The 16,742-nt window shown below is 40.6% G+C and overlaps 1 protein-coding gene across 1 annotated transcript; it reads left to right on the top strand.

The window, feature by feature from the left end:
• Positions 1 to 721: 721 nt before the first annotated feature.
• Positions 722 to 15,929, top strand: ATP6V0A2 (ATPase, H+ transporting, lysosomal V0 subunit a2; the record flags this gene model as incomplete). The annotated part of the gene is made up of 19 exons (XM_009078359.1): positions 722 to 800; positions 1,849 to 1,946; positions 2,789 to 2,926; positions 3,400 to 3,500; positions 4,295 to 4,421; positions 5,204 to 5,286; positions 5,632 to 5,725; positions 6,028 to 6,240; positions 7,339 to 7,489; positions 8,177 to 8,316; positions 9,100 to 9,254; positions 9,578 to 9,668; positions 10,744 to 10,862; positions 11,301 to 11,508; positions 11,624 to 11,743; positions 12,539 to 12,658; positions 13,984 to 14,101; positions 14,703 to 14,874; positions 15,588 to 15,929. Coding segments are annotated over 19 exons (2,430 nt in total), but the record flags the coding sequence as incomplete, so codon positions are not given.
• Between the last annotated feature and the right edge of the window lie 813 nt (positions 15,930 to 16,742).

Here is a 16,742-nt window from a genome sequence, read left to right as displayed (position 1 = left end):
GGTTGGGCAATAATTAACTTTGTTTCTGTGTTGTCTCATTGTAATTATGATCTTTGCTTGCTGTTTGAGACTTTGGAATGTCTTCCAAACAGACATTAGAAATGTAGGTTGCAAAATCTTTGCAGGGAAAGCTGAGAGAACTGAAATTAACAGTAAATGTGGCAGGGAGGAGGAGGCAGAGCTGTAAGAATTGTTACATGAATGTATGTTTAACATTTTGATGCCAGTTCCAATTCCCTGACACACCATTTGTTCTAGAAATAACCCATTAGTTATAATTTAAAAGCTGAAGAAATTGTCAGAGACATTGCACACTCATAGTTTGGGGATGTATGTAAAAAGATTCCTTCAAAACTGAATATTTCAAATAGATTTTGTGGAAAAAATGGCCTCAAATTTGCTTGTAGAAAGGTTTGTTAATTTGAAATCCTTCAGCAATATTTTAACACTGCAGAAATAGGGTTAGAAATGGTTTCTCCAGTAGTTAATGTTTTGTGTGAGTACAACCAGCAAAAGACATGGATAATTCTGCTTTAATAAAACCAACTCTGCTCTTGGAAGACTTTTTAAATCTGTTTAGGTTTTTTTACTTGAAAAGCACTTTACAAATAGCACACAGAGTATGTGCAAGTTGTCTCCAGGAAGCACAGAAACAGCTGTGGTTTTTTAGGGTCAGTTGCTGTTTTGAATCCCTAATAAACATTTTGTCCTTCTCCTTCAGCTTAACCCAAATGTAAGTGTATTTCAGAGAAAATATGTGAACGAAGTGAAGAAGTGTGAAGAGATGGAAAGAATACTTGGTGAGCTTTGTTTTCATGTCTGCCCTTTCTCACCTGTGGTTTTATTAGAGTTTACATTGCTAGAGTGGAGCTAGATGAAAGTTTCAGCTACAGGTTTCTGTAATCTTCCTAGTCTTGTGTGACCTAAATGCTGCAGAATGGTATAAAATTTTGTGAGCTGTGAAACTTATTTCCACTAAATACAGGGTGGGTTTTTTTAGGCTCAGAGATGAAGAAGAGTTGCTAATGTGTTGATGATAAATAGTTAAGACCATTTCAGTACTGACTGCCTGAAACTCAGCAAGGAAAATGCAATTTTTACTCTCTGACTGTAAGACATTCCCTGTTTTTTTTCATGTTGTGTAATTCAATACAGTTTAACTTCCAAGCACCCTCAAAAATACCTCAGGTTATTAGTAATTACTGTGTTCTCATGGTAGTTAATGAACAGAGAAGGGTATGCAGAGCACTGCAGCCAGGATGCTGATGTCTTCAGTGTATCCTGAGGAAAAGTTACCACTGAAGGATTCCTTTAATTGGAATCTCCAGTCAGAGACATGTGCTGGTCATGCCAAACCATGCCAGCAGCTATTCTGGCAATCTCCCTGCCCAGTGTGAGTTGCATTTGTTGTGCAGGTTGCCTAAGCTGCCTTGTTTGAACACTTTTTATTCCAACCATGGGTCAGTGAGCAGAACGTGGGTGCTGGCAAATGGTGTGATTAGCAGAAAGTGATACTGTGCAGCAACAAAGGGGCACTATGAAATGTTAAAAGCTTCTTACAAAGTACTTGTGGTTGGAAAATCTCAGTCAGAGAACTCTGAAGTTCACTTATTTCTGCAAACTCTCAAGGCAGGAGTGTTCTGTGTGCTTTATCTCCAGCACTCTGTCAGCCCCTCATTTCTGAGGGCTCAAGTGTGTGGTGTTAAAATGAGTGAATATATTATGCAGGGCCTGATGCTGCAGTGTGATCAGCACCATCAATAACAGCTGAAGGTCAACTCTGCAGTGTACTGGGAAGTGTAAGGCAATGCAGTTTCCTTTCTGATTCTGTTTTTCTTCTTGCTCCAGGGTATTTAGTACAAGAAATTAAAAAGGCAGATATTCCACTTCCTGAAGGAGATGTTGCCCCTCCTGCACCTTTGCTGAAACACACTTTAGAAATCCAGGTAACTTTTCCACTAAGCAGATGCCAAAAGTGTAGCTCTGGGTCTTGGAGCTTAATTTCAGACTTAATTACTTGCTGTCATTGCTTATGATTTAAGTTATAAAGGTGTGGCAGGGGGGCCAAGGCATTTGCTTCCCTTTCTTGTCTGGGAGTTTCCCTTCATGCCAGTGTTAATTCCAAGCCTGCCAGTGAGGTTTTGATATCAGCACAAAATTCCTGTGAAAGGGTCAGTGCTAGCTCACAGGATGTGCAGTCAGCTGTTATATTTTGATGGATGAGCATATTACACTGTTCCAGGCAAATTGCTGTTGTTGTCCCTCAGCCTCATTTATTGCCTTGGGATTTACCTAAGACTCTTTGTGCCTCCAAAACTTCCAGGTGTGTGGGAGTTTTATATACCCAAGGCTCTGCACATTGCAGTGCTGGTTGCACAGCAAAACATGGTGCTGCTTGCTCTGAATCCTTTCTCTGGTGTTGCATAAGAAGTTGAAGCTTGGGAGGCACAGATGTAATTTTGAACAACATTCTGTTTTGTTGTAGTTCTGTTAGCAGCACAGATGTGTGTCTTCCACCCTGTGCTGTCTGCAGTTCTAGTTCCAGGTCTGCATTACTTGGGCAGAGTGAGGGGCAGAACAGCAGAATTAACAGATGCCAGTGGAGGATCAAGGTTACTCCATACAATCTTGGGCAGGCTGAGGGATAAATCCTATGGAGCTTTAGTTAATCAAGACATTGGCAAAGTCCCATTATTGTTTCAAATTAACATGTGCTTAAAATTAACTCTACTCTTGTTTCCCAAAACATTGTAACTGATTCTGTATCATGTTTTCCTTCATGTTTTAGGAGCAGCTGCAGAAGCTGGAGTCAGAATTGAGGGAAATAACTAAAAACAAAGAAAAATTGAGGAGAAACCTGCTGGAACTGACCGAATATCGGTGCATGTTAGATGTCACGCAGAGGTTTGTCAGGAGAACACCCGAGGTACTGCCTGTGGTGTTTGACAAGGGTTGGGTGTCCTTGCTGGGTGTTGTCAGGGGTTGTAGTTTAGTGCCTGAGTTGGTGTTGGGCTTTGCAGCTCTGTCCATTGCTCATTACTGGTTGTGCCAGGCTGGGACCATCCACACAGCAAAATGCAGCCCTGAATTTAGAGGAGCTTCTCTGGTGAATTGTTTTGACTGTTACTGCTGGTGCCAGTTGAAAAGGAAGGTGTAGTTGTGTTATTTTGATGCATAAATGGTGCTAAGAAATGTAATTTTCCAACACTGGCTGTAATTGCTAAGGGCAGTACACTTGAGATCCCAAGTTCTCTCTCCTGTCTGAATTGAAGATGGAAAGGGGTTTTATATTTTTATCAAAATAATTTCCTTCATTAGCTTTTCTTTAGGCTAATAATGGAATGAAAGTTGTTTTTTTTTCCTCTGAAAGCTATGAATGGTCTTTCTTTTGTTTGCCAGTATGAATCCCGTTTACATGCCAATTATGAAGAGTTTCCATCTGTGGAGAACGAGCCCTTAGTGGATTACAACTGCATGCACAGACTGGGTGCCAAGCTGGGGTAGGTATGGGCCAGACCACATGTGGCAGGTTGTCTGGGTGTGCTCTTTCAGAACTGCTTGATGAGCTGCTGTAAATAATGGGTTGTTCCCTTAAAAGGTGGACTGTAGTCATTACAGATGTGCAAAACAGTTCTAGACAGGCTAAGAGCCTGACCCAGGGCAGGGACTTGGGACTGGAAGATCTGTAAGGTTCATTCCAACCCTTAGATTTTATGATTCTATGACCTCAATGTACCTTTGCAACAAAACTAGATTGTTTGAAGAGATAAGTAGGACAGTGATAAAAAAAGCTATCAAAAAGCTTCCACCAAGCCAAGTATGTGTGTAAAGGAAAATCTTTTAAATCAGTACTTCCTTCTGCTGTTCAAACTCTTTTGCTAGCATAAACACAAGTGTTTCAGTCACCTGGCAGTGTCAGCTGTAAATGTAGCATAATTCACTGTGCTCCCTTTAAAGTGCTGAATGGATATTGCTGTCTGCAGCCTCCTTAGGAGAGAGTATCCTGCCAAGGAGCAATTAAAGAGCCTCACTGTCACAGAAGTAACTGGTTAGATGTGACTCTAGCTGTGTGCTCAGCCCTGCAGTCTGTTTATTTTCCAAACAGAAATTTTATATGCCAACTGGTATTTTAGGTACCAGTTAGTTCCTGTTCAGGGTGATGCTTCCTCCTCTAGCCATGACAGATGTTAAATTACTCTGACTGGGTGATCCTGAGTGATGATGTACTCTGAGCTTCTGATTTCTTTTTTCTTGTGGATTTGAACTTATTTTTCAACTTTCTCTTTTTCCATAGGTTCATCTCTGGGTTAGTTCACATAACAAAAATTGAAGCGTTTGAAAAAATGCTTTGGAGAGTCTGTAAAGGCTACACTATCCTTACCTATGCAGAGTTGGATGAGTCCCTGGAAGATCCAGATACAGTGAGTAAACTTTGGAATGATCAGTTTATTTTGTGTGTACTTTTCATACAATTGGGAAGAATTGTTGCTCAGGTCTGTCTACAGAGGATGGAAGTGATTTCCCAGTGCCCTTGGAGGAAAAACTATTTAAAAGTGTTAGAACTTGTAAGACTGTAAAATTCAAGGTCTGGATGTCAACAGAACTCTAGGAGTGGGGGTTAATTTTTCATGGTTCAGCTTGATGAGTGCAGAACTTCACTGGGGAATAGCAGTGACTTTACCATTGGCTCCTTGGTCAAAACACGTGGCATAAACGGCTGCTTGGGTGTTTATTAACTAGGTCTGTGAGTGCTTTGCCTTCTGATAGCCATTTTACTGCTTCATTCAGTGGCTGAGAGTCAAGTACAGCTGGTTTTCTGTGAAGTTTTTTCTCTGAACTCAGAAAATCCCTTTTTTGCAGATCAGCAATTATAGCAGCCTAATCTGTCACTTTTTTTTTTTTTTTTTTGCTTTGTTTCTGATTTGTGACATTGTCTTTAGGCTTTTTTGTTACTAATAATTCTGAGATGGTAAAATCTCTTTTTTATTTTCCCCAAACCCTTTTTCTCTTTTTCTCTACTACAAAAAAGTAAAAGGGATGTTGACACACTTGAATTTTATTGTTTGATCCTCACTAAAATGTGGAAAGTCAATGTTACTTACACAGCTTTCTGTAATTACTCAGGTTTGTTATTTTGTTCTATCATTATATCACTGTGGAGTTGTTGGTTAAAACCAACCTCATCAACATTTTGCTTTTTCAGGGTGAAGCCACAAGGTGGTTTGTTTTTTTAGTGTCCTATTGGGGTGAACAAATTGGCCAGAAAGTTAAGAAGATTTGTGACTGGTAAGAAGTAAAATCAATGTATATAATTTCTTTATCTCTGGGTTATTTTCTAGCTGCTTTTTCCCCTGCTCTCCTTTCTTGTAAGTGTTGATTTTTAGACAAGGTTTTTGAAGTTCAGTTTGTCCCTCCCCTCATTTAGCTTTGTGATTCTGCAGTGTACAAATAAATGTGCTGTGAGTCATTTTCCCTGCAGTCCTGGCTAAGCACAGGCAGAGTACTGACTCCCTCAGCTGAATCTGCTCCCTGGTTATTAAATGGTGTGTGGCAGATTTGCCTAGGCCATAGGGATGGGTGGTTTGGTTTGGGTGAGTTTGGTTATTTAGCACAACCTTTGTGTGTCTGTAGCTACCACTGTCACGTGTATCCCTATCCCAACAACACGGAGGAACGTCAGACCGTTGTTGAAGGACTAAACGTTAGGATTCAGGATCTTCATACTGTGAGTAAATAACAGATTTCCCTTTGCTGGAGTTGTTGCACCAGAGGGAATTATTTGATGAATCACAGCGTTAGATACCTGTTGCTAAAACATGTGCAGCTTCAGAGCTGAACGTGACAGTGTGTCACGTCCCTGTTCTTGCCTTGCATGTGTCTGTTAAACCTCAGGGCACTTGGCATTGCCTTTTGTTTTAAGCAGTGTGCCCTCCTGAAAATGTGGCCCAGCACTAGACACATGAGATGCTTTTGCTGTGGTCAGCACAACCACTGGCACGTTCCCAGTGAAATATTTATGTTCTTTAGGTGCTGCATAAAACTGAGGATTACCTACGCCAAGTCTTGTGTAAAGCATCCAAATCCATCTATACGTGGGTTATCCAAGTGAAGAAGATGAAAGCCATTTACCACGTGCTCAACCTGTGCAGTTTTGATGTGACAAATAAGTGTTTAATTGCTGAGGTTTGGTGCCCAGTGGCTGATCTGCAGAACTTGCGCTTTGCCTTGGAGGAAGGATCAGTAAGTCAGCTGAATTCTCACTGCTGATAAAACTTCTGTCTTGAACTAATTAGACAGATAAGGAAAGAAAAGAATTATTAAAACCAGACTGGAAGTAGGCACAGGCTGGTCTGGGTCTCTGTGAACTTGTGTCAGGAACAGTATGGTTAGCAGGACCAGGGAGGTGATTCTGCCCCTGGACTCGGTGCTGGTGAGGCCACACCTTGAATCCTGTGCTCAGTTCTGGGCCCCTCAGCTCAGGAGGGACATTGAGGTGCTGGAGCAGGTCCAGAGAAGAGCAACGAGGCTGGTGAAGGGACTGGAGCACAAGTGCCATGAAGAGAGGCTGAGGGAGCTGGGGGTGTTCAGCCTGGAGAAGAGGAGGCTCAGGGGAGACCTTCTCACCCTCTGCAACTCCCTGACAGGAGGTTGGAGTCAGGTGGGGGTTGGTCTCTGCTCCCAGGCAACCAGCAGCAGGACAAGAGGGCACAGACTCAAGTTCTGCCAGGGGAGGGTTAGGTTGGATATTAGGAAGAGATTTTTATGGAGAGAGTGCTCAGACATTGGAATGTGCTGCCCAGGGAGGTGGTAGATTCACCATCCCTGGAGGTTTTCAAGCTGAGACTAGATGTGGCACTTAGTGCCATGGTCTGGTAACCACAGTAGGGTTGGACTGGATGATCTTGGAGATCTTTTCCACCCTGGCTGATTCATGAATTTCTTTACAAGCACAGCCTTCAGTTAGTGTTGTGTGTTGGTTTTCTTTGTGAATAACTTCTGTGTTGGACCTGAATCCAGCTGGGCTCACAGAGCTATTTGCAGTCATGCAGAAGGTGCCAGTTCCCTTGTGTTGGCTTTTGTTTTGTAAGAGAGAATTTTAATAGCAAATCTTTGTTTTATAATACTGACTGATGAGTCTCATCTGGTGTTTCATACGAGGTTGGGATTAGAACACTGTACACAATCTGTTTCTAGAGGAGGCACAAAGGGATGAATGTTAACCTTGGGGCTTAATTTAGTGGTATTTCAGGATCAATGAAACTGCTGATAGAGCAAATGTTTTCGCTTTGATTACATTAACAGTATTCTTATGTAAATGTATCTTCTTTCTGTAATTAGAGGAAGAGTGGAGCTACAATTTCTTCATTCATAAATACCATCCCAACAACACAACCTCCTCCAACATTGATACGTACAAATAAATTCACCTCAGGGTTCCAGAACATTGTTGATGCTTATGGAGTTGGAAGCTATGGGGAAGTGAATCCAGGTTGGTCCTTCTGAGAGCTGAAGTGTGAGCTGTGCTGTCCTTAACTACTAAGTATTTAAACACTTTGCTGAATTGTTCACTAGTAAAGGCAAAATGGTGACAACCACACAGTTGTTTTCAAGTTTCAGTAGCTCATCAGAAGTGCACATGATGCTCCAGGTAGTGATGAGATATGATTTTGCTGAGTTATTTTAGCATTAAAGATGCTGATAATAGCTGTAGAATTTTTTTTTTTTTTTGCTGTTTAGGGGTAAAAAGGCAAAACTTTGGTAATGGTATTGATCCCAGTGAAGCACAGAGCTCATCACTTGAAAAAAATCCAGCTTGGATAGACTAGTTAAATATATTCCTGTAGATATGTTGATTATGTCATGCTGTGCAGGAGATGTACATTATAATACAAAGCCAAAACACATATGGAGAAAGAACTGTTTTTTCTTTCCTGGGCTCATATTATCCTCAGAACTGGCAGCTAGAGCTCAGCTGGGACGTTGCCATTGCTATGGGATACACAGTAAACAAACTGTTTAAACTTAAAGTGTGGGGAAAAGGTCTATTAGGTGGGGGAAATGTCTTTCAGACTTAAAGCTGAAAACTTTGAGAGATTAAAGTCTTGAATTGCTGAGGTATGATGCAGACAGAAGAGCTGCTGTGCTGTGCCTGAAATGTGTTGTGTTGTCCTTGCAGCTCTCTATACCATCATCACTTTCCCCTTCTTGTTTGCTGTTATGTTTGGAGACTTTGGCCATGGTTTGCTAATGTTCCTGTTTGCACTCCTGATAATTCTGTATGAAAACCACCCTAGGTTTAAAAGATCACAAGATGAGGTAAGAGGAATTACAGATCATTTACTTCACTTCAGTAGTCACTATGTTTCTGAAAAGTGCTGTTCAGTGCACAGGTGTTAGAGTGGACTTTGAGGACTTTGTGTTTAAACTCACCATATTCCTTGAGATTAATGTGACATCTTAAACTATTCACTTTTTTGGAAAGGGCAGAAATAATAAGTTTGGAATGAAAGACAACGAGTTGATGCTGTTGGACTTGTAAATAATAAGTTTGGAATGAAAGACAACAATGAGTTGATGCTGTTGGACTTGCCTTTCCTTGTGCCAGGGCTGCTCAGTGATGGGAGTGCTGTACAGAATGTGGGTACAGCAACAGCCTGAGGAAGAAATGGTTTTCAAATTCCATCCTTCTAGTGTTTCTAAAAGGAGTTGCAGTTTGAGACTAATTCTGCTTCATTTTAGCCATTTTTTAATCACGTGGGGTCGGAATGCAGGAACACTTGCATCTCCAATTATATTTAACTAAGAGTGGCTGCAAATGTGTAACTGGTTGTAAATTAGCTCCAGGAAAGAAATGACTCAAAGATTATTTGTTAGTGCAACAATGCCAGTGAGAGGAGCCTCAGTGTGTGCCATGGAAGCTCAGATTCCTAATGGCTGCTCACAAGAACTCTTAGTTTTTAAGTGTTTAGTTTTTAGAGCTTTTTAGGGTTTAGGTGTCTTTGTATGTCCAAAAATGTGTTTCTCTTAGAAATGTCTAGATAACCACTGCTCACACAGCATTTCATGTTCTCTATTCTTTCTTTTTTCCAACACTTACAGATAGTGAAGATGATATTTGAAGGCAGATACGTGATTTTGCTGATGGGGCTGTTCTCCATATACACTGGATTGATCTATAATGACTGTTTTTCAAAGTCATTAAATATTTTTGGATCTGGATGGAATGTTTCAGCCATGTTTGAGAAGGTTTGGCAGTGAGTAGCAATGTCTGTTTGCTATACCATGTACCAGAAATGTTCTTCCTGCAACAGTTTAGCCCTTTTGGTCACCTGTTTTAACTAACCAGAAATGTTCTTCCTGCAACAGTTTATTTAGCCCTTCTGGTCATCTGTTTTAACTATCCTGTTGTGGTTTGTCTTTATACTGATGCATTAGTTTGTCTCCAGTTAATATATTTTTTAGGGATTTATACTGATGCATTAGTTTGTCTCCAATTAATATATTTTCTAGGGGAAAGTGTATGTTGTCACTATGTTCACACACTATCAGACCTGATTGGGTTTTTCTTTCACTGCAGCAAGGAGGATCTGAAGTCTCATCAATTTTTAGCACTGGATCCAAATATTTCTGGTGTATACAATGGAGCTTATCCCTTTGGAATCGATCCGGTTAGTTTAGTTCTCATCAATTATCCCTTTGTGATGATCAGTCATTTGTATATCAGGTTTTGGTATGTGTATTAGAAGGATAAGTCTTACTATGAAAAAAACCACATTTCTGTTTGCATTCTCCTTTCAACAAGAGCTTTTCTTTTGCCAATTCGAAGATTTAATTGTTTTCACAAATCCCAAATTTCAGTGGTGATCCCTATTTGAGGTAGAATTTTGGTCTCCAGTAGAGAAAGGATACTGGTTTACTTATGAAGTTTAACCAAATGAAGTGCAGGGTCCCAAATCTGGGCTGTGGCAATCCCAGGCACAGCTACAGGTTGGGTGGAGAAGGAATTGACACCAGCAGTGAGGTGATAATAGAGCCAAACTGTTGATTCTTTTCATTCTCCCAGATTAGGAAATCAATAATCCAACCCAGAAAGCCATTTGTATCTCGGGCTGCATCAAAAGGTGTGGGCAGCAGGGCAAAAGAGGTGAATCTTCCCCTCTGCTCTGCTGAGACCCACCTGGAATACTGCACACAGTTCTGGTGTCCTCAGCATAAGAAGGACATGGAACTGTTGGAGCAAGTCAAGAGGAGGCCACAAAGTTGCTAAGAGCACTGGAGCATCTCCCCTGTGAGGACAGGCTGAGGGAGTTGGGGCTGTTCAGCCTGGAGAAGAGAAGGTTGTGAGGAGACCTCAGAGCAACTTTTCAATATCTGAAGGGCCTACAAGGAGATGTGGAGGGAGGCTCTTTGTTAGGAACTGCAGTGACAGGACAAGGGGTAATGGGTTCAAACTGAAGGAGGGAAAGTCTAGGTTGGATATCAGGAAAAAGTTTCTCCCTGTGAGGGTGGTGAGACACTGTCCCAGGTTGCCCAGGGAGGCTGTGGCTGCCCCAGCCCTGGCAGTGTTCCAGGCCAGGCTGGATGAGCCTTGAGCAACCTGATCTAGTGAGGAGATGTCCCTGCCCAGGGCAGGGGGTTGGGGCTGGATGATCTGTAAGGTCCATTCCAACCCTTAAATTCTATGATTCTACAATATCTTCTGTTACACCCTTTTTAATGCTGGGTTTGTGTTTTCTTCCTCAGATATGGAACTTGGCAAGCAACCGTCTCACTTTCTTAAACTCTTTCAAGATGAAAATGTCTGTGATTTTTGGGGTGACTCACATGACATTTGGAGTTGTGTTGGGGCTATTTAACCACTTGTAAGTACAAGAAATTATAAGAATATTAACGGTGTATTTTTTGTCAAGTCTTGAATTATAACAGTTAATCTGCTAAGAGAAACTGGAGTCATTTTTTGAAAACAGTAATTGTGAAAACTGTTCTTAAGAAGAAACAGTAGTGCAGAGGTCTTTCTGGACGTTATTAATGGATCAGGATTGTGCCAAAAAACCTGAAGACATTTATTTTAAATACAAGATTTTATTTCACTTGTTGCTAAAGAAAGATACATTTATCTTTATGTCTTAATTTCCACTTGAAATACTTGATTGAGATGTCACTGAGTATGAAGAAATCAGTTCTGGATTGAAATCTCAGGCAGTGCTGAGTACTGCTTTGTTTCACTGAAATCCTATTTGGGCCATGTTGATCTTTTTAACACTTATTTTTAATCCCCCATCCCCCTTTTTATCTTTTAGGCATTTCAAGAAGATGTATAATATTTACTTAGTTTTTATTCCTGAACTTTTATTCATGATGTGCATCTTTGGCTACCTTGTGTTCATGATCTTCTTTAAATGGTTGGCATACTCTGCAGAGGACTCTACAACTGCTCCCAGTATCCTGATTCAGTTCATTAACATGTTCCTGTTTCTTGCTGGAGGAACAGAGAGCTACACTGGCCAGGTGAGTAGTGATCTTACTGTGTTCCCTGTGCAGATAATACTGTAAAGGAAAATGGGATGGCTTTGCCCACTCTTGATTTTGTGATCTAATCTAATATTTTTCCCCCCTCAAACAGGTTGCTCTGCAGAGGTTTTTACTTAGTGTTGCTTTCCTTTGTGTTCCTGTAATGCTGTTTGGGAAACCACTTTATTTATACTGGTTGCACAGCGGAGGTCGAGGCATAAGAATGTACAGGGTAAGTGCTGATACACTCACAGGTTTCCTCAGTGTAGAATTCAGCTGATGTTGTACTGCACATAATGTGCTTAGTGCATATTTCATGGAATGGTTTGGATTGGAAGGGACCTTCTAGTTCCAACCCCTGCCATGGGCAGGAATACCTCCCACTAGCCCAGGTTGCTCCAAGCCCCATCCAACCTGGCCTGGAACACTTCTAGGAATGGGGCAACCACAGCTGCTCTGGGCAACCTGTGCCAGAGCCTCACCAGAGTAACAGAATTTCTTCTGTGTATCTAACCTTCATTTCCCCTCTGTCCAGTTTGATCCCATTACTCCTTGACACTTTGTTAGGAACTATAGTGACAGGACAAGGAGTAACAGGTATAGATTGAAAGAAGGTCAAATTATATTAGATAGTAAGGATAAGGGTTTTTTGTGTGAGAGTGGTGAGACACTGGCACAGGTTGCCCAGGGAGGCTGTGGCTGCCCCAGCCCTGGCAGTGTTCATTCCAGGTTGGATGAGCCTTGAGCATCCTGCTCTGGTGGGAGGTGTCCCTGCCCAGGGCAGGGACTAGATGATCTCTAAGCTCCATTCCAACACCTTAACATTCCATTCCTCGCTCCATTCCAACACCTTAACATTCCATGCCCTATCACTAGTTTCTGCTCATCTTGGAAAGTTTTTTACTGCAATACATCATAGTACTTTGTTCCTTTTAAATCTTTTTGCTTTTGCTTGCAACTGGTTTAAGTAAGTTTAAAAAATGACACTGGGATCCTGCTTGAAGAGATGATAATTTCCATTTTGTAGAGTGGCTACAAGCTTGTCAGAAAAGAAAGTGAAGAAGAACTTTCTCTGCTGAGGTGTCATGATGTGGAAGAAGGCAGCAGTCACCTGGACAGTGGGCAGAGAGAGGGGGATGCAGAGGAGGTAATGGTTTTACTTACTCTCTAGTTTGTCATTAAAAGCAGATCAGAAGTGGGAAATCAATCCGAGAACCTGGTCATGCCTGGAAGCTTTCAGGAAAATCAGCTGAACCTTTGCTAACTTGATGCTGAATGCAGTTTGTTTATTTTTATTTGTTGCTTTTGGATCATGATTTCTGGGTGTGTTCAGGCTGCTACAGTAAACCACAATCTGCAGTGGAGAACAGGAAAAGTGCTTTATTTGCAAACAGGACTCTGCATCTGAGAGTTCAGGTTTTCTTACATTGAAGAGTGGGGTAAAAATCCTGAGGTTTGTATGGTTTTATGGATTTTTAAGGTGAGGTGGTGATTGCTCAGCTTCCTGTTAGCTAATCTTGGCTTTTTATCTGGACAAAAGTCTTTTTATGTCTGCACATTACATCTTGTGATGAGGATTATTGCTGGGGGGGGGTTGGGCAACACTCCTAGGCCTCAGCTATTGCTGCTGTTTAGTTTGGGTAAATTTTTAAAGGTCTTGGCAAATTCCACTGATCTCATGTGAATTGAAAGACAAAAAATTGCTTCAGCTCCCTAATGTGCAGAATATGTACAGCTCCTGCCTCACTGGGGTAGTAACTTCTGCTTCTTACATATAGAAAAGACAAGCATTGTTTGCTGAAACAAAATGTGTCACAATTTCATACAAACTAAGTGTTGAAATGTGCAGTAATATTAGTCTTGAGACTAATAGCAACAAGCACAGATATTTGCAGCTGACAGTATTTGTGTTGTTATTTTTCTGTCAGTAGTAACAGTGATAATCCTGCTTTTAAAGCTGCAGAAATTGACATTGTAAACGTGAAAAGAATGGGAATTATTATCCTATAATAATATAATGATGTTATCATACATGATAATAATATGAGATAAGATCATAGATATCATATATCATCATATGATTCTATGATAATTAGAACCAGGGCTGGTTTTAGTACTTAGTTTTCCCAATTATTTGCTGATAATGAATGCAATTTGTTTTCCACAAAGAATGTGATATACTAATTGAAAACTCTTGAATTATTTGCTGATAATGAATGCAATTTATGTTTTCCACAAAGAATGTGATATAATAATTGAAAACTCTAAGTGGAAAACTGTAGCATCTGATTTTTTTAATGTTGTCTCTGTAAATAGCATCTTATACATGGCAGTTTTTTTTTTTTTTTACTTGGTACAAAATCAATGTATTGCCCTTCAGTGGAATTTTCCTTCCCTGTATACTAAGATTTGCAGATGAATGTTTTTGTTTTATGTTGTTCACATGGCTACAAATGTGTTTTTATCTTGCAGTTTAATTTTGCAGATGTTTTTATGAACCAAGTGATTCACACCATTGAATACTGTCTGGGCTGCATTTCTAACACAGCCTCATACCTGAGACTTTGGGCATTGAGTCTTGCTCACGCACGTAAGTGGTTTTCTTTGGTTGACTGTTCTTTATATGTCTTGATTTTTAATCCTGTCAGGGGGAGGTTTACCTGTTTAAGTGATACTACTACGAAATTAATGTTAAAATTATTCCTTATTTAAGGTAATCATGAGCTATGGAAGTCTCCAGACTAAAATTGTGACTTACTGTTTGGATTCTAGTGATTGTCTTAATTGATTGCTTTGTGTGTAAGGAGACTGATGATATGACTGCAGTGTTACACCACACAGGAGTGTATTATTAGGCACAATACCATTTATTTTCCATCCTTTGCCCAGTTTGGAAGGTTTATAGGCACTTTGTAAAGTCTTAGTGTCATAGTGTGAAATGTGCACAGAATAATAATCAAAGCTGGAAGGGAACCTTGAGGATCATCTAGTCCAACTCATGTTGCCATTAGTAGATCTGGTTTTGACACTGAGATGAACCTTTAAGCAACTCCCTGAGGTGGAGGATGTTTACAGTTCCCATGTTAGGCAGGTCCTGTAGTACTGGTGAAACTGGGGTGAACAGGTCAGAGTGGCTCACTGGGTGAATGTACTATCAATATCAGTGATGAAAACCTTTTGGTTTCCAACAGAGTTGTCAGAAGTTCTGTGGCAGATGGTGCTGAGGAAGGGCCTTCGTGTGGATACAACCTATGGGGTCTTGCTACTAGTCCCTGTTACAGCTGTGTTTGTGATTCTGACAGTTTTTATTCTGTTGGTCATGGAGGGCCTTTCTGCTTTTCTCCATGCTATACGACTTCACTGGTAAGTTCCTTTGTGCTTTATACCACTTCAGCTGGTTTAAAAGGAATTTTTGTGTCAAAATATTAGGTGCCTTATGAACAAGAAAAGTTAAAATTCAACAGCCTCATGCTCTGTAATAAATATATTTAATCACATTCAGTGCTCTTTTAGTTGAGTGTGATTTTCCATGAATTCAAGTATTACATTGGCTTATTATCATTAAGGTCAGTTACATTCAGAGTTGATTTTGGTGCAAACTATGTGAGTACATTTCTTTATAGTAATGCAGCTTTTAGTAATGTATAATAGTAGTAAGTAGTTTTAATTGCTGTCTGGTTATCTCACTGGATGGTTTCACTCTGTAATTTATTTGGTCAAACAGAATCATAGAATCAACCAGGTTGGAAAAGACCTCCAAGATTATCAAGTCCAACCCTACTGTGGTTACTAGACCGTGGCACTAAGTGCCACATCCAGTCTCAGCTTGAAAACCTCCAGGGATGGTGAATGAACATGAGGCACAGCTCAGGAGAAAGAAATGAGTGATTACAGCACAGCTCAGTGGGTTTGGGTCTCCTGAGAAACATGAAATTAGCCAGGGGAAGGTTAAATAGCTGCACAGAAAACAAGTGAGAGGATTAGGGTTGGGTTTGTTCTGCCTCTTGTGTTGTACAGTTCTGTCCCATACCAACTTGGATTCATGTACATGTTCTCGTGGTTTTCTCTCGTTTCAGGGTGGAATTTCAGAACAAATTCTACTCCGGGGGAGGATACAAGTTTACGCCTTTCTCTTTCAAGCACATTTCTTTACATTTTAATAAAGATGATGCATCATAGTTTGGCTGCTGTCAGCAGAAATTGTCTGCAAATAACCACCTGATTACATCTTGCCTGTGACTGGTTTCTTGTGGAAGAAAGTGGTTTTCACTGATTGCCTTATAATGCAGCCAAATAATTCTGTAAGATATACCTCCCATAGAAAGACACAGCAGATCTGAAGCATCTTGTAAAGTATATAGTTGAAAAGACTGTACATTTTTCTTGATAAACTAATGTTGTAAATTAATTTTATTCTTCAAAAAGAAAAAAAAAAGTTGTTACTGCTTGTTCTAAAACCTGTGAGGCTGTTTCTTTTCCTGAAGAACTTTTAAGTTACCTGAAAGACTTTTAATCACATTAAACATTCATTACTCATCCCATACTTAACCAAGCTGCATCTCACACACTTTGGGAACGATTCAACAATGCAACAAGAAGCAACATATGTTTTGAGAATGTTTTCTAGGAGGATGATGAAGTGTGAATTTATACACAGCAATGCAACGTGCTCTGTTTTTGGCTATGCACTGACAGTGTTCACTGCTCATTCTGAGTTCTGCCCAGAGTTACTACTTTAAGCTTTTGGGAGCCACAGAGATATTTATATTTAATGTGATGGAGAAAGGTAGGATTAGGAGTATTATCCCTCTTTTTTTCCACTGGGGTGAGGAATAACTTGCACAGGGAATAAGGATTTGGCCTCAATCCCTGTTGCTGTTTGCTATTAGAGGTACCTGATGTTGTAGAACCTAATTTACACCAAATAGGTGTAAAGAGTTAATTTTGTATTCCTTTTTGTATCAGCCTGAAAACGGGGATATAACCAATCCATTTTCACACCTGTGCCATGTGGAACACCAGCACAAGCCACATTTTGTGCTTGTTTCATACCAATTCCCAATAAAACCTCTTTTGCTCCGTGCTCAGTGGGACCTATGTTTGTCCATAGCTTTTTCCCTGTGCCTGGGGAGAGACTACACAGACCCTCCAGGGGGTTGGGGCAGGCACAGCCTCCTGAGGGGTTTGGGGTGGTCACAGCTCCCTGAGGAGGACACAGAGTAGTCACAGCC

This window comes from Acanthisitta chloris, unplaced genomic scaffold, assembly GCF_000695815.1.
Source record: "Acanthisitta chloris isolate BGI_N310 unplaced genomic scaffold, ASM69581v1 scaffold9857, whole genome shotgun sequence".
NCBI classification, from domain to species: domain Eukaryota; kingdom Metazoa; phylum Chordata; class Aves; order Passeriformes; family Acanthisittidae; genus Acanthisitta; species Acanthisitta chloris.
Note: the sequence above shows the minus strand (reverse complement) of the source record. Positions and strands in the feature narration are given on the sequence as shown.